The sequence below is a fragment of the Mercenaria mercenaria genome, chromosome 4 (genome assembly GCF_021730395.1).
Source record: "Mercenaria mercenaria strain notata chromosome 4, MADL_Memer_1, whole genome shotgun sequence".
Taxonomy (NCBI): Eukaryota; Metazoa; Mollusca; class Bivalvia; order Venerida; family Veneridae; genus Mercenaria; species Mercenaria mercenaria.
The window spans coordinates 56,742,784-56,761,180 of NC_069364.1; the positions used below are offsets into that span (position 1 = coordinate 56,742,784).

An 18,397-nucleotide genomic window follows, 5' to 3' on the forward strand; every position below is an offset into this window, starting at 1 on the left:
TGTGCAACTTAGTCATCCTTTGAGGCGCAAACGCATTCCCTTTCTTCTTCATGCATGCTACATCTGTAGTAAGTGTTGATAAGCACGTGATATGTTCTGATGAGAAATGCATCAGGTACGTCCATGACAATGTGTAATCTATGATACGCATACTTAAAGACGCGACAGAGAGTATAACTGTATTCTTTTGTGTTTCCATAATGGTCATTTACATCATTTGCATGAAAAAAAGAGAGAAATACAGGTATCTAGTTACTAGCTGGCAGTGACTTATATTGGACTAAGACAATTCGTTTCATGCCCAAACATTTTTTTTGAATGAATGTAGCAGTATACACAGTATTTAATGTATTAAGTTGCGTTTAGACCACACTTTGATTCCACAGGTCAAGATATTTGTTTACTACGTTTAACAAAATTATACTGAAAAGAGATAAACTGAGTAATTTGTACAACAGACTAAAGAAGGAAGGGCATAACTTGTATTCTTGTCATCTTGTAGTATAGCTGTATTGTACAGTATTATCAAAATGATTTTCACGAAGTGTTGGAGGAAAAAGGTCGTGGTGGATCTTTAAGCAACATCTTACTACTATTTGCATCATAATAGAAGACCGACTTACATATTTTATCATCGAAACACAAATGGATAGAGATACCAAACTTCTTTTGTTCTCTGTCTGTGCAATAGACTTAGAAAATCGGTCATTGTAATGTGCCGTAGTGCAAATGCTACGAAATGTCATTCACACCGAAATACTTGTCATAAACACACTTTTCAAAACAGATTTCACTTATTAACACAAATATAAGTGACATTTAAAGAGGTACTTGTACAGTTTTCTAAATCAGACGTGTGTCAAACGTATGAAAATACAAGAAACCATCTATATTCTGCAACATACCTGCCGTGAGAAAACTGATGTCAGTAGCAGGTTCAAATAGTTGGAGAGTAATACCTTGTTTGCACACGATTTTTCTCCCGTTAATACATGGGCGGAACCAGTGAAAAAAAAGTTGTTTTTTATGCAAGAATAGATTCTTCTGTTTGTCATAACAAAAATAACTTAACCGATGACGTAGTATACCAATATTGATTTCAGCGGAATTGTTAACGACTGCTCCATCAACGTCTGAGGTGGCTGATTACTAAAACAGTAACGATATACAACAGTATGAAGATTTCCATCGTTTCTGTTGCCATTTCTCTTATTTTGGGTGAGTATTTTTAGCAGTTTTTCTCATGTTTGATTCACTATTGTATAGCATACTTATTGCTCTATATCAGGTTTTCTTTGGTTGAAAGCTACTTTATTACAAATTCCTGTACCTTTCACATATCTAGAAAAAAAATATAAATACATATGACATTGTGCATATCCATATCGGCGGACTCTTTGCCAAATCTGCGTTATCGGCGGTTTCTTTGCGACGGCACTAGCGATTCTTGGATATAAAAAATGTCCAGGTCGGTAGAAGAGGCGAATAATCGAGCTGCCATCCATGATAATAAGTAAGCTGCTCAAAAATAAGTAGAGCTAGGAACATTAGAATGTCTTTACTATGTACTGTAGTGTCTACTTATTAATTATCAGCGATTTTGCTCGCAAACTCGATGAAATTAGTTGATGATGTACTGACATGGAACACAAGCCCCACCTTTTTCAGTCTTTAAAGAGTTTTTGATTTGATATCGTACATATCAAGCGTACTATTTGTATTCATTTTTCAATACTCTCCCAAAAATACTGAGAAATAGGCCGAAATGTAAATGGAATTATTGAAAACCCCTTACTTTCGGTTTTGTCGGGGCACCGGCGGTCTCTCTGCACACCAGATTTTGATGTACAGGGAGGCTCTCTGCATTACGCAGAGACAGGCTCTATGCTAATGACTATTTGGACATATTATAGTTTAATTAAGTTGGTATGTAGATCTGACTTTTTATAACTGTCAACCTTCACGCCTTTTTTCAAAACGTCAAAAACCAAGCTGATAATGAGTTTACTATTGGCCCATAATATTACTATAATAAGAATACTTAAAAGATTTACGTTGAAGTGACAATTGTTCTATATACTAAATTTCATTTTGATGGGCATACTACGAGTTGATTGAAACACAGCATATTGTCAGCAAATGGAATTCTTATAAAAGATATAAAAAATCTAAACGTTGATAAGAAATGTTTAAAACATTTAATTTTGCCACATTACCACCTATTTTTTGTAGGACTAATTGCTGTCAGTGTCCCTGGGGTTGTAACAGCTGCAGATGATGCATACGTAAGTTAAAAGTATTTTATTGAAAATATTGACCGGAAGTCTTTCAACAGCTCTGTTTCCTTAACTCTAAGACTGCTAAATTTTAAAAACGGACTGGTCCACTTGTTTATCAACGAGGTGTTCACTGAAAATTTACTGATTTCATAGCCCAACAGTGCAGACCATGATCAGCCTACATGGACTTGCAGACTGATCTTGGTCTGCACTGGTCCCAAAGGCAGAAACACTTGCCTCCAGCAGACTAAAGGTTAATAACTTTAGATAGTATATACAGTTATCTGACAACGATATACTTAGATTATACATAGTTATAGCTTTAGTGCTTTTCTAACAATGTAACCCTGTATATTCTCTTCTTGGACAAATCCTTTACCTATTTTTATCAGGAAAAAAGCTAGTTCAATTGTTGATGATTTACAATTACATGTAAAGAATTTCATTGCAAATTTGAAAAAAGCAGACCTGGTTGTTGGATTTTTACTAATTATAGAGCGTAGTGAATTAGAACTCAATTATATAAATCAATTTCGGACGGTGTGTAAAGTACTCTGGGGAATGTTTTGAGATAATTTGACATGTGTATTGTGTCCGACATTACGACATATACTTTCTGCAATTACTTATACATTTAGTTGCCCCGCACACGTTTTCCTAACGTTGCTATGGTAATACTAATTAGCGCGTTATTCTTAATTTTGTAACTCTGCTTCTTCGAATGAGTAAAAGGCATATGGAGCTATGTATGTTTAAAGAATTGTGTAAAAATATTAAAAATAAGAATGTTACGCCACTTGTCCGAAACTTTCCGAACACCCCTTGTAAATGGTATTGCCCAAATTGAATGATGGACCAGACCATTTTAGAAATTTAGAAGGCTAAAGGTTAAGGTCATGCCATATTGTATACTAGTTCTTCGGGAAAAATATAAAAAGATAGAAAGAAAAATGGAGTTAGTGCGCGCAATTTGAATTTAATTTGTTTTTCTTTCATTTTGACTTTTTGAGGGGCGGGTACATTATTAACGAAATATTTTTCCTAGTAATTCCTATTTATTAAGTGACACGTTTCAAAATAATAGCACTATAATGCATGATAAAGATAACACTTATTCAACTGCTTATTGTAGGGTGGCTTAAAGAAAAGATGTAATTCAGTTTCGACAATGCTAGCAATTGTTGGTGACTGTTTTACAACAAATATCTGGTAATCAAATATGACATTTTGTCGAATGCAATTAGCATAATTCTGCACTTACTGAATTGATTTATTGCTAACTTTGCTGATACGCTACTTTCAGTCGTATAAACTACAATAAAATTACAGTCAATATATTTTTGGTAATCATCCCTTTTAACAGTTAATGGTACTGTCCAAAGTGGAAGATGCACATGTTCATTATAGATATTTAGCAGGGTAAGGTTCACATCTCTAAACTTACGATAACATCAAACTACAGGTTCTACAGAACAACGTTCATGAATAGAAAAAGAAGTTTAAATAGGGTTGTCTTGCTTTCCATTGTCTGTAAATGAATTCCTTTGAAATATAATATTCTGTTCAATTTCCAGAGAATAGAAATTACCCTAAACACAGAAATGTTCCAAATGGTAAGAGATCATGGTCAGTGTTTAAGTAAAACTAATATTTACTCAACATTTTGCCGATATTGATCTGCCGCCATATCGGAAATAAAACATGGCTTACAGTAAAGACTTGGCTGGAATGGGTCGGAATATAACAGATGCTAATGGAGATAGACTTGCGCGTATACATTTTATGAAATAATCTTAGCTGTTACAAGAGTTATGCTTAAATACGCCTGGGAATCGGTCCGTCAATACTTATAAAGTAAAAGCATGAATTCGTAATCGAGAGAGAATCTGCGAAATAGAATACCGGTACAGTGGTTGATAGGCAAGAAAATACTAAGTCTTGTAAACTGTCTGTACTGTTCAACATTCTGCTGTAAACAGTTCAAGGACACATATTTGTTTACTTAACGGTTTGATTTAAAAATGTTCGCGTTTCCACATAAAACAACCATACAAGAACTTTAATAAAACTTTCTCAGCATTAAAAAGACATGAATTTGTTATAATGTATTTACTATAGCTCTTAAATACTGTTCGATGAAACTTAGATGAATATCCAAGAAGTAAGGCCACGTTCCGAAATAGCCGATTAGAAGTGTTTGATCAATATGTTTCGGAGTTAAAATTCCGGGAGAATAATGAAACGAGAAGTTAAATGGAAAATAATTATATATTTTTCAATTCTTGGTTAAACACCCATAAAGCTGAGAATTGCAACAGAGAAAAATCTTACCCATGTTTAGATATCTATAACAGCTCACATCTTGGTTTAACCTTTTATCCCGGCCCGTCTCGACAGTTAGGTGTTATCGTAGAATTTCGAGTTAAAACGACGAAAAATAACAAAGCTTTCTAGTACTATGGAGTTTTATTTTAACCGTGCTTTCTTTGCAATCATCGCAATACTATTTCTGAATAAAATTTGTCTGCTATTATGTGTTTCGACATGGATTACATGTACAAGCATCGAAAGTTAAATCGAAATTCTAAATCAGGCTAGATGTGTGAAAAAGGTAGAAAAGGAAGGTCGTCTTAAAGTATACGTTGAACAGAAGCAACGCAAACGGCCTACGATAGAGTACATCCGCTTACCTCTGTGTAACGACCTGCGATAGAGTAATGCCGCTTACCTCTTTGTAACGGTATGCGATAGAGTAACGCTTACCTCTTTGTAACGACCTGCGATAGAGTACATCCGCTTATGTCTTTGTAACGACCTACGATAGAGTAAAGCCGTTTTTCTCTTTGAAACGACCTGCGATAGAGTAATGCCGTTTACCTCTTTAAAACGACCTGCGTTAGAGTAATGCCGCTTACCTCTTTGTAACGACCTGTAATAGAGTAAAGCTTCTTACCTCTTTGTATCGACCTTTATTAAGCCGTAAGAGAAATTCCCCTTGGGAGATACAAATATTGACTGTTATGTAGAGGTTGTTTTTCTGGAGAGGTAAAATTGATAGTATATTTCAGCTTAGGGAAATTTTAATGATGCTATTATAGGGAGGTTTTGCTTAAGAGAGGACCGCTCTGGAGAGGTTGTACTGTAAAGTCATTAAATTTTACGTTTGCAGGAGCTGTTTAATCTACTCGACAGTTCTGACAGTAGATCACTACTAAAAAAATATTTGACCAAAGATGTGTTCAACCTACTAATATCTTACAAAACAAAATATGGCGGATCACTTGCTGATTGTATACAATCAGGTACGTATGACTTATGCCAGTTTTTGATAATAACACTCTAGTGGGTAAAAGCTTTACAATTTGCCATACATTCAAGGGTCAAAATCGAAAGTTTTAAATAATAAACAAAGTTTTAAATAATAAACATATGCACACGTTGCAAAGACCAGATCTTAAAAGCCGTTCTGTTGAGTCTATCTGGCTAGAATTCAAACAGCCAAAAAGTAAATAAAATAGTTTTATGTTACGCATACAGCCTACTATCATCTAAAGTTGAGGGACTTAACAACTTTGCAATATCCAGACGTCATATTCAGAGGATAAAGAATGTATTGTACTTTATGATTTTAATTTTGATGTATTAAAACAGGATAGCTATTCTAAATCGTGGCTAGATCTAATGAAGTTTGAAACTGTCCGCAGCTTGTTGGATTTCCTACCAGAGTTACTACAAGCTCTACTTCATTGACTTATTATGCATTTTCTAACGTGCCTCGTAATATAATCCATGTTTCAGTTCCTTCCTTATGTAAAAGTTAATATTCCACATCTGTTTTACTTCTCAAGTAACAAGTGGTATTAAAGGTCCATGCGTAAGACTTACATTTCGGTCTCTGAAAGATAATAGGTAAGGGTAGATTTCTCGGAAGCCGAGAGCACCACAAACACAGCCTCAGAACCACTGAAGCCCATTGATGACACTCGGTTATTGACTGAGGTGTCAGAACATACCTGGTTAGTAATCGAATGTGAAGATTACCCAGACATTTATGCTGATTTTACTTGTATGTTTTTGTTTAACTTTGAAAATCATGTCCCTACTTAAAACGGGGCTAAGAAGACTACTCCATCTACCTGGATAAGTAAACATATGCTAAATGCTAATAATACAAAACATTATCTTCACAAGGCTTATGACACGTAAGACATTTATTATTCCAAGCGTCAATATTACAAAAACTCAATTGATCTTAACAAACGTAACATAGTCTAAAAGAATTGTCTGGTTGTAACTTTATTGATGACGATGGTTGCAACCCTTTTACTATCTTTGTCACAGCCAGTTTATTTATTAAACATTTGCACTAGTACACGAATCAATGCAAGTCAATTAACAGTTAGGTTTGAGTTATGGTGATCGTCAGCTCGCTGAATTCAATGCATCTTAACTCCATAACATACCCTTGTTCAAAACATTTCGCAAGGACACGATTAAATTCGTTCTCTGATGATCTCAGTGCATGGTTTTTAAAATTGTCAGTCCATTTTACAATAATAAATTGCGCCTATACACATCAAGATATTTGACGGAAACATTTCAGACCTATTTCCATATTCCCACATATATATCGTCTCCTTAAACTTCATATCAGTACTCATTTATAGCAATATCTTGAAGGAAATAAACTTTTCTTGCCAACGCGAACATGGCTTAAGTTCACATAAATCATGCTAGAAATGTAGATGACTGGATGAAAGAGACAAGAATGAAAACGTTGGTTCATTTGTTCTTGATCTCTCAAAGCTTTTGACTAGTTGGATCATACTAGATTAAAAATAAATAAAACATTCAATAAGTACAATCTTGAAACGTCTTCGATGGCTAGGTTTTTCTCCTGTTAACGTAATAAAACTGAAAAGACTTACATATCTGGTACATATTTAGAGCAACATTTACTTTTTGTGTTCCTCAGGGTTCAGTTTTATGTTCTATTTTTTAATCCACATAAATGACCTTCCTTTGTCCATTGAAAAGACACACAGAGATATATTTGCTGATGATACAACACTTTCAGCATCAGATATATCCCGAAATACAGTTGTTGAACCTCTGACCTACATGCACGATCTTGTAAATGCCGACAAATGGTAACATTTAAATCGCAGGACTATCAATGTTAGGAAAATTAAGCCATGTATATTTCCTCAAGACACTAAAAATTATATTTTTGAAAATAAATTCTTACATTTCTTAAAAATGAGCAAGTTGGTTGCAGCTTTGAAGACAATTTAATGGGCTTAACAATTAATAGCACTTTAACTTGGCATAGTTTAATCGACAATGTTTCTTAGAGCAATTGTTTCGTGTGTATATTGCTCTGCATTGCTGTGATCTTGTTTTTATTTGACAGATGTCTCTCTAATTCACTTACAATAATTATGTTTTTGAATTACTTCCCTTTAATGTTACGATAAATATCTTATTTTATATCTTTTTTATTATTGGCCGTAGGGAAAACCCGTGACCAATTTTCTGTGGTATAACATTTTTAGGTGTATTTAGACATATCTGTACCTGGTAAGGATTTTTGTGGACCTAGAGGTTTTTCTCTGTGGACTGTTTTTTATTTTTATTTTTTAATTTCTTCCCTTTGTTGTTCCTGTCCTTTGGACTTGAAAAATAAAGGTCTTTAAAGTTTGTTCCCATCCTCTGATATAACCCTTCGGTATCAAAGGTTATATATGCAATCCATTTATGGATACAGATCAAAAGTTCACTACAAGTTAAAACAAAGCAAAAATAAAAATACTGACGTCGGCTGAATTTGAACTCGGAGAAAATGTAAAAGTTCTCAAGTCAGAAAGTCCTAGCACTAATTTAAGGAGGCAACACATATGGGAACTGTTTAAAATTGTTTTATAAATCATTGACAATTTAAGGGATGTTTTAAATAAAACCTCAAATTGCCAGAAATGCAAATGTCGTTTTGATATTTATTAAAATTACCATGGCTTGTTTTATGTACAAAGTATACTTTCTGTGTGTGAGAACATTAATTGTTTGGACTTGAACAGTGCTGCTGTCTTTTTACAGCAATATCGCAAGCGAATCTTCTTGTGGTTATTTTACTTATATTTGGTTGCATTATTTGATTTCTGAAACAACATTGCCGATAGATGACAGGTCTTTTTCCATTTGTATTTTCTTAAATAAATGTAAAATGAAATTCCGATAAATGATCTAGGGTTGTTTATGTACCTTTGTATAATATCAAATTTGTTATTAGGTCACGACAAATCTTTAGCGCAAGACATAATAAATCGAGCTCATGACAGTTCAACCTTATCCTACTGGCGGCAAGTGATTCTGCCTTTGCGACCAGCGCAGACCAAGATCAGCCTGCAAAGCCATGCAGTATGAACATGGTCTGCACTGTTCGCCATTCAGTCAGTATCATATTGATAAGCACCATTTTACCAGTTAAGTACTGTCCAAATTGAAAGATTGACAAGTTCATTATAGAAATTTAGCATGGTAAGGGTTAAACTTTTGTTCACAACATCTTATTTTGATCGCTTGATTTAGGATCTCTACCACTTAACTTGATGTCTAACCATTAGCCTGCTGGTGACAAGTGATGCTGCCTTTGCAGTCAGTGCAGACGAAGATCAGCCTGCACATCCATGCAGGCTGATCATGGTCTGCACAGTTCGCTACTCAGTAAATTTTCAGTGGACACCCCTTCAAATAATAAATGGCATTGCCCATTTTGAAAGATAGACCAGTCCATTTTAGAAATTTAGCAGGGTAAGGGCTAAGGTTTACGATATATTATTATGAGTGTTTAACATTTTATTTCGAGGGCATGATATAATTTTCCAAGCTCTCGGTAGTCTGTATCGAGTGCATGACATAGTGTTTAACCTTTACCCTGATGGACTGGTCCATCATTCAGTTTTGGGCAGTAACACTTCCTATTCAAAGGGCAGCTCACTGAAAATTTACTGACTAATCTTGGTCAGCATTGGTTGCAAAGGCAAAACTATTTGCAGCTAGCTGGCTAAAGGTTAAATGTTCTTTCTTAGAATACTGTACTTAACATAGAAACTTACTGTGTATATAAAAAAACTTTGCTTAATTTTCATAATTTTTTGAGATTTTGCATCTAAGTAATAATGTAAAACTTTATTTCGTAAATAAAAGCCTGACGTTCATTTTTTTCGGGATTAAATAAGACAGTTTTTACATAAATCAACATTTGTATGTTAGCAAATGAACATCAAACCTGACTAACATTAATAAAAGTTAGAGTACAAATAAATTGTCATTTCTGCTGCCTTTATACTTTGGAAAAAATACGCAGGACATAAGTAGAATATAGTTTTGATGCTTATAGAAATAGAATGTCTTCTAATGTCTGTGACTGCACAGGAGACCAGAGTCCGCTTATAGGAGGAGTGAAAAATAACCTGTTTTTGTTATTGTTGAACAGGATGTAAGAATCCAGAGAGTGTATGCGGAATTTACGCATCAGACCCGGATGCATACGACACATTTTCTGACGTGTTCGACCCTATAATAAGGGTTTACCACAACATTGCAGAACTTAAACAGCCTGTTCCGAATTTTGATATCAGTGGTGTTCCTTTCGAGGACCTTGACCCGGATGGTCATTACATTGAATCTAATAGAATCACTGTAAGAAGAAATCTTGCAAAATACGGCTTCCCGCCGACGACAACAAATGAGGTTAGTTTAGAAGTTGATTATTGTCCGCCTGATTTTTTAAAAATCTGTCGTTCATCAAGGGATTTTGATATTATTTCTCACAAATTTTCGCCGTAATGAGACGACTTGCAGCGTGAAATACGCAAACTTAGAAGTCAAAGAAAATAGACCATTGTTTGCCTAGTCTAAAACCTTACCTTGGATGGATGGATATTCAAGTAACTTGGCACAAATAGTTACCATAACAAAATATATCTCATGTCAGACCCAGACCTCTAGCTGAAGGTCAAAGTCATACTTTGAGATTAAATATTTTTTTTTTCGTCAGGTCTGTATCTTTCTATGCCAACATCTCGGTATAAATATTCACCATTCCAAGATAATGTGTCATGTGCAATACCCAGACCCTTTTCTCAGATGTCAAGGTCACATGAAACAAAATTAGCTTTCTTTTTTGTTGATGCAATAGTTACTTCCCTTTTATACGACTAAGTTCAAAACATGTATCTTTTCGTCAATTTTCCCAGATAAAAATGAAAACATGCCTAATGTCAAAGGATTAGTATTGATAGATATAAAAATGCTGTTAACATTTGTAGATTTCAAGAATGCAAATCGATGCATAAGTTATAACTTTGTTGTATATATGGATAAATGTAGCATTATTACGATTGCAATAGTACCATTCCAAAGTCATGTACAATGTATTTCGTTTGTTTATGTATACCTTCCTTTCCACATGATAAAATAGTTTTTTTTGCATTTTTATTTCTTTTGTCTTACTGATTAAACAAAAACAAAATTGCATTAAATATTAAAAATACAAATAAAAGCGTTCACCATTTATAGATTTCCAACACTTCGAAACTACATACCTCATCATAAATTATGTAATATATGTATACTTTGTATGACTGGCAGACATTTTAGCAAAGGCGCGTCCGTGCGGTGGTTAAGGTCGCTAACATTGATTCACTTGCCTCTCATCGATGTGATTTCGGGCGTATCTTGCGGGGTAGCTAGCTTACAGAAGGTCGTTCCACCAAGATGTCTGCCCGTAATGAAATAATGCACAAATAGGCACCACCTGTGGTCTTCCTACACCATCCAAAGCTGAAAGGTCGCCACATGACCTATCATTATGTCGGTGTGACGTTAAACCAACCGTTTTAGCATGTTGCTCCCTTAATGTGAAGAGGATGTTGTATTAGCATGCAACATGTTTTGTGAAAGAAATTGTGTCCAGGCGTGGGGCGTTCATAGCTCTGTTACAATTTCTTGTTTATATAAGATATCGGTTATAAAACATGAAGTAGGTACAAATTAATCATTCTAGAAGGTTAATAAATATCATAGCGTCACACAACCGTACAATTTCGTGATAATGACATTATTGACAAGTCATCATTTTTACACAATATATCAGCATGAAACATTTCAGATCAGTCACGATTGTGAAATAAAATGTAACATCCAACTTTTTGCAAGCTTATTTGACCTATAAATATATGTACTTGTACATGAAGCATGTCTATAGTACTGCAATGAATGTCTTACAGGAGCGAAAGGCGATAGAGACAATGACAGTTAATGCCCTGAAGGCTCTGAGTGGTGATCTGAAAGGAACATACTATCCCCTACCTAACATGAGACAAGAACTTTACAAACCGATGGCAGAGGTGTTTCCATTAGCACACGACGATCCGTACATGCTATCTGATATTCTAATATATTCATTACCCCTATTTGTTCAATTGCAAAACAAAAATGACGTTCATTTTGCATGAGTCACAGAGGAAATATAACGCCACTAAGTCATAACGCATCACTGTTTCAACAACGCCATCATGTGGCAAGGACCCGTAATATAAAAAATACATGGAACTTACGGGGAAAGGGTAATCGAATACCTTGGAATAAAGTAATAATGAGTCCGCGATGATTGTTCAGTCTTGTTAACAAACCCAGTAAGTTATTTCTTTTCAAAAATGAACATTTTTACTGCATTTACAATTTTTTTTTGTACATTTTGATAATATTTGTTTCATTTAATATGTGCTAAAACGTTTCATGTAATGGGATTCTCCCGTCATACCAACGATGTAAATAGGGAGGAGCATATCATTCACCCGGATAATATTCAAAAAAGATATCACTTTTCATATGAAACTAAGATAATTGTTTTACTGTGATTCGATTTATGGAAAGTCGTACACGCCATAATGTAATAACAAAAGTCTGCGTATGGGAGACCAATTGGTAGTCTATAACCATGTAGTTACTAACGTTACTTAGATGGCGTCGCATTTGTTCTGCCTGGTGAACAGAATGCCCGGGAAGCAGATTTTAATGCTAAATAATTCTAATATTTATGAATTCAAGCAATATGATTGTTAAAGCTGAGACGGTCATACACGAATGAACCCCCTTTCATCCATGCGCGTATTTTTGGCGTTGTGTTAACACCGAAACCGATATCAATGCATTTCGAAAAACGGCGATAACATTATTTCTAAATCAACAACAAAAAATCATACAAGTAAGATTAGTTATCTACTAAGTCAGATAGTTTCCTATCCGATTATCATGGTTTGGTTTCAATTAAAAAATTTCTATAAATTGTATGTATATAAATTGTATGTACAAACGCTAAACGCGAATAATTTAATCCTGTAATACCACAAAACATTTGCATTTATAAACATTTTTTTCGGAGTTCATGCAAAATGAACGACAGAATATGGTAGGCAAATTAACCATGAACCGTTAACGCAATTGAGGGATTTATCAGTTACATCCTGTCTTTCACCTTTATCTTCAAAAAGACTAAACCCATTTCTTAAAGACGCGCCACAAATTAACTGTATTCTTTTGTATTTTCCATGATGGTAATCATATATGGTTTGGATGAATAAGTTGAGAAATACCAAGTATCTAGTTACAAACTGAAAGTGACATATATAAGGCCAAGGCAATGTGTTTAATGTCTTAATATATTACTAAATTAATGTAGTAGCATGCACAGAGCTTGATATATTAAGGTGATTTAAGACCACACTTTGTTTCTCCAGTGTAAGGAAGTTATTATTCTATGTTTTTTAAACTATACTGAAAAGAAAATGACTGAATAAGTTCGCGGATGAAGTTTGTAAAACACATTAATTCAGGGAGGGACTAAATTGCCAATTTGTCATCTTGTAGAACAGCTGTACTATATCATTATTATCAGAATGATTTGCACGAAGTGCATGTGGGAGACAAAGGTAGGTCACTAGGTTGTGGTAGATCTTTAAAGACCATCCACAACCTAGTTACCTACTTTTTCCTCCCATGTGAACTTCGTGAAAAGCATTCTGATAATATGTTCTGCTATAATACAGCTATACTACAAAGTGACAGGCGGACAATTCATGCCCTTCCTGAATAAAAGTGTTATCACAACTTATCTCCAAACTTATTCAGTCAGTCTCGCTTTTAAGTATAGTTTTATAAACATAATAAATAACTATCTTATACAGAAGAAACAAAGTGTGGTCTAAGCATAACTTAAAACATCAAGGACTGTGCATTCTGCTACATAAACGTAATACTATCTTTGCTATTAAACACTTTGTCTTGGCCTTACATGTGTCACTGTCAATTTGTAACTAGATTATCGTATTTCTTATTTTTTTCATGCAATTCGTGTATGATTACCATCATGGAAATACAAAAGAATACAGTTATTCTGTGGCGCGTCTCAAAGTAAACTGATTCATTGCCTTTTTGAAAGCAAATTTCTTTAAATTTCAAGTACAGTCCCTCGGGAAATGAAAGGTTTTGCTAAACCAATTAATTTTATTAAGCCAGTCGGAATATCTGGTAAAGTAAAAAGTTATTTTGTTATAGCTTTTTCTGTATAATGCATGCCAATTTTCAATCCGATAGTCAAACTGCTAGGCCAGGGGCCAGCAACGTTTATCATGCACCCCTCCGTAGACTTTGCTTACAGGTACAAAGTTGTCACGCAGGACCATCTCTTTCAAAATTATTCAAAGAATACACCCACGAATATATTTTTAATCTGAATATGATTTTACTGTTTCTATGGCAACCGTTCAGTTTTAGAAATGACAACCATATAGATAACAATCGACCATGTCTTGTTCAGTTTGGTGATCAAACAATTAAATGGTACCAAAAATTGAGCTGAGATAGGGAGCGGAGAGCTGTCCGAAACTTTGAAAGAGGGGACACGATACTTCAACATTAATTTAATGGGGAAAGATATTTTAAACAGCAAATTATTGTAAGTTTGATACATTTCAAGAAAGAAAATTTCGCTGTCCAAAACATTTGTCATAATGTTGAAGGTTACAACATATAGATGACCCCCTAAACGTTTCTAAACTAATACGATGTTTATTTTAGTGAAAAGCGCGATGCTGACATTTACAGAGATTGGCCGACAGGCCGTGGAATCTTCCTTAACGATAAAAAGGATTTCTTAGTCTTTCTAAATGAAGAGGACCATCTCAACATCGTATCTATGCAGATTGGAGGCAACGTGGCTGCAGTCTGGCGAAAACTTAACAAGGTAGCATCATTCAGTTTTAGTTCAGTAAACCATAATTTATACTAAATGACTGTGAAGGCCCGCTTCAGTACAGTTAACATTAATCTATACTAGTTCTACCATGATTGTAAAAAAACAACCCTGAACCTTGTTTGAATATATTTGGAGCTGCTTCCTAGAGCGACACGATGACGATTTGTTGTGACAAAAGCATACGTTAAAACTTGCAATCAGTGCCTGTTCTAAGAAGTTTAAAAAATTAAAATTGTGGCAATTCACCTTAATAGGAAATGCATACTTTTTCTTTCATTTCTGATATGTACGTGACTGTAGGAGACATATTCGTGTTATTTGCATATAATTTGCGCTCAAAATGACCGAGTAAGAAAAAGTCTAATGTTCAGTGCCTAAAAGGTGGCGACGGATTCCATCAGGAATGAGGTGTCGAGAGTGATTAATATAAGTCGTAGAACTTCCTTCACAATCGGCCTAAAATAAATTATGTATAAACTAAAAGGCTCTCATTCCGAATTCATCAACTGAGCCGCGCCATGAGAAAACCAACATAGTGCATTTGCGACCAGCATGGATCCAGACCAGCCTGCACATCCGCGCAGTCTCGTCAAGATCCATGCTGTTCGCTAACGGTTTCTCTAATTGCAATAGGGTTTGAAAGCGAACAGCATGGATCCTTACCAGACTGCGCGGATGCCTGGATCCATGCTGGTCGCAAATGCACTATGTCGGTTTTCTCATGTTGTTTTCAAGCATATACTGTGCCCATTATTCACTAAAATATTTTATCTCTAAATATTTACTTCAGGTGTAGAAAATCCTGAATAAAGGTTAGGGTTTGTATTTCCATAGTTACAGAATATATGCAATAAAGATATTTTTCATTCCAGTCGCTTGAATCCGGAGGCTGGTATATATCACAGGCGCTCCATGTGTATTTTAGTCGCAGTCTTAGAAAATGAATATAACGTGCCGTGTACGGTCTTATTAAAACAAATGACTAAATTAGAATTTTCCATTAGCTTCAAAATACATACTTGTATCTGATAATACTTTTTGTATTTTTCAGGGTCTAGTACCACTCGAAAAGTCTTTGAACTTTGTCCACAATCCAAAGTTAGGTTACCTGACGTACTCACCAACCAATCTTGGCACTACTCTAAGAATCAGTGTTCGAATTCGTATCCCTGGCTTATCAAAATACACGGCCAAATTCAATGAGCTGTGTGAAGAGAATCACCTTCGTAAGTATTATTTGAAATAAATGAAGGATATTTAAGCTAGTGTCAACCTGAAAAACCGAGCAGTAGGCTTCAGTCAAGTACCACTATATATTTACAGCGCCTAGACTAAACGAATGAGGTTCAAGTCTGAATTAAGGTCTGAAGAAAAGACTAGCTCTACGTCTACATTTAATCTGAAGACAAGACTAGGTCTAAGGCTGCATTTAGTCTGAAGACAAGTCTAGCTCTAAAATAGAAAAAGTGGAAACTTCACAGGTCGCTCAACACGACAAAAACGAAAATGTTGCAGGCTCGGTTTGATTGAGCCTGTTCATAGACAGTAGTGGAAATGCATGCTACCATCTTGAGCAGAACTCAACATTTACACATGCTAAAAGTACAAAAAGCAATTTAGAGACATCCGCAGATGTATTTAAGCTGCATTTAGTCTAGAGACAAAACTAGCTCTAAGGCTACATTTAGTCTAAAGACTAGACTAGCTGTAAGACTGCATGTAGTCTGAAGACAAGTCTAGCTCTAAGACTAAATTTAGTCTAGAGACAAAACTAGCTCTAAGGCTACATTTAGTCTGAAGACTAGACTAGCTGTAAGACTGCATGTAGTCTGAAGACAAAAATAGCTTTAAGGCTGCATTTAGTTTGAAGACAAGTCTAGCTCTAAGGCCACATGCAGTCTGAAGACTAGAGTAGCTGTAAGACCTCATTAAGTCCTGAAACTGGACTAGCTCTAAGGCTTCATTTTGTCTGAAGAGAAGACTAGTTCAAAGGCTAAATTTAGTCTGAAGCCAAAACTAGATCTAAGGCTGAATTAAGTCTGAAGATAAGACTAGCTCTAAGGCTACATTTAGTCTAAAGACAAAACTAACACTAAGGTCACATGTAGTGTGAAGACAGAGTAACTGTAAGACTACATTAAGTCTTGAAACAGGACTAGCTCTATGGCTTCATTTTGTTTGAAGACAAGACTAGTCCTAAGGCTGCATTTAGTCTAAAGACAAGACTAGCTCTAAGGCTAAATTTAGTCTGAAGCCAAAACTAGATCTAAGGCAGCATTAAGTCTGAAGATAAGACTAGCTCTAAGGCTACATTTAGTCTAAAGACAAAACTAGCTCTGCGACTCCTTTTAGTCTGAAGACAAAACTAGCTCTGAAACTATTTTTAGTCTAAAAGCAAGACTGGATCTAAGCTGACATTTAGTCTGAAGTCAAGATTAACTCAAAGGCTGCGTTTAGTCTGAAGACAAAACTAGCTCTAAGACTACATTTATTCTTAAGTGTAGACTAGCTCTTACATTATACTTGACTTAGTATGAAAATAGTCCTAGGCTAGATTTATTTGAGGGATTTATTCATTTACACGTCATACATAATACCGGTACTTTATTTCTAATAAGATTTTGTTTCAAAAATTCTCTCGCACATTAATCAGTATTTAGACTTGACTTAGTGAAAAAAAGTTCTAAGTCACTCTAGTTCAGAGATACTATATATTTATTCATTTACACGTCAAAGTCTAATCTTTATGTCTAATCAGAATCTTTTCACAACCTCTCTGAGACAATATCCAATATCTTATTGAACAAGGGCTCCAATGCAATTGCAATGAAAGAAAATTACAAATAATTGTATATTTATCATTATTTAATAAATTATCTAGTGTTAAGAAATACACGTATAAGTCATTCACATGATATATGGAAAACCACCAATATTTATAATTTTGTTTATTTCCGGACACAGATTTTGTTTTTTATCATCGTTATGATACAGAGTATGTATTCAAATGCAATATAAAACAGACATAAAATGATGAAGAGGTAGTGACAGAGTAGAACGGTTATATCATAAAAAATGTGTTTGCTGTTTGTAGATCAAGAAGTAATTGTTGATGAAGTATTTGAAATCTCCAACAAAAGACTTATGGGCCTTACAGAAGCACAGATTTATGAAGAATTCATGATTGGAGTGAAGAGAATCATTGCCGTGGAAAAATTGGTTACCAAGGGCTAATTATGTACAAACTTGAGAAAAGTAAAGCGATGTCATGAGGTTTTCCAACTCTTTCACTGAAATAACATTGATACAGTATCTTTTTGCTGTGATTACATTTGGAAAATTAAGACATTCAAACATCATTAAACATATATATTTCTCAACAATAAGTTGACAGTGTGAGTGAAACTTAAAGACTTTTTGAAGTCAAACTTTGAAAAATATCAAAACAATTAGACTAAACTGAAGACATCTCAGCAATCACCTCGACATTTGTTAAAATGTAATAGTCCATTTGATTTTTCTTTTTTCTTTCTTCTATGTGCAGTACAATTAAACCAATACTGTCTCTTAACTTGTTTTTTGTTTGATAAAGAGTTAACTGTTCCAAGATAATTTTCAGATTGAATACCCTTAATGATATTTTATTCTTGCATTCTGCTCGCATATGTTACGAGGGATCTACTTTTCAGATTTTATTTACTTCACAACAGCGGGTGTTAAGTGCTGTGTGGCGGCCGTAAAAAGTCGCTCCGACTTCATCTCAGTGTTGTTATATTTTCTGGTCCTTCGGGATCATTGA

General features: G+C 34.8%; 1 protein-coding gene across 1 annotated transcript; it reads left to right on the forward strand.

Annotated features, from left to right (window-relative positions):
* The first annotated feature begins 300 nt into the window (after positions 1-300).
* On the forward strand, positions 301-18,146 carry LOC123552899 (arginine kinase-like). Its single transcript, XM_053542216.1, has 8 exons — positions 301-1,218; positions 2,233-2,285; positions 5,449-5,581; positions 9,775-10,031; positions 11,570-11,782; positions 14,404-14,586; positions 15,650-15,824; positions 17,693-18,146. The coding sequence occupies exons 1-8, from the start codon at positions 1,176-1,178 to the stop codon at positions 17,830-17,832; spliced, it is 1,197 nt and encodes a 398-aa protein (XP_053398191.1). The 5' UTR covers positions 301-1,175; the 3' UTR covers positions 17,833-18,146.
* The last annotated feature ends 251 nt before the right edge of the window (positions 18,147-18,397 follow it).

What these genes read in the sequence shown, in the direction of transcription:
- LOC123552899 (XM_053542216.1), top strand. Translation starts at nt 1,176, where the DNA reads ATGAAGATTTCCATCGTTTCTGTTGCCATTTCTCTTATTTTGG. An exon ending in TGCCATTTCTCTTATTTTGG is followed by an intron (nt 1,219 to 2,232) that starts GTGAGTATTTTT and finishes TATTTTTTGTAG; the next exon opens with GACTAATTGCTGTCAGTGTC. An exon ending in CAGCTGCAGATGATGCATAC is followed by an intron (nt 2,286 to 5,448) that starts GTAAGTTAAAAG and finishes TTACGTTTGCAG; the next exon opens with GAGCTGTTTAATCTACTCGA.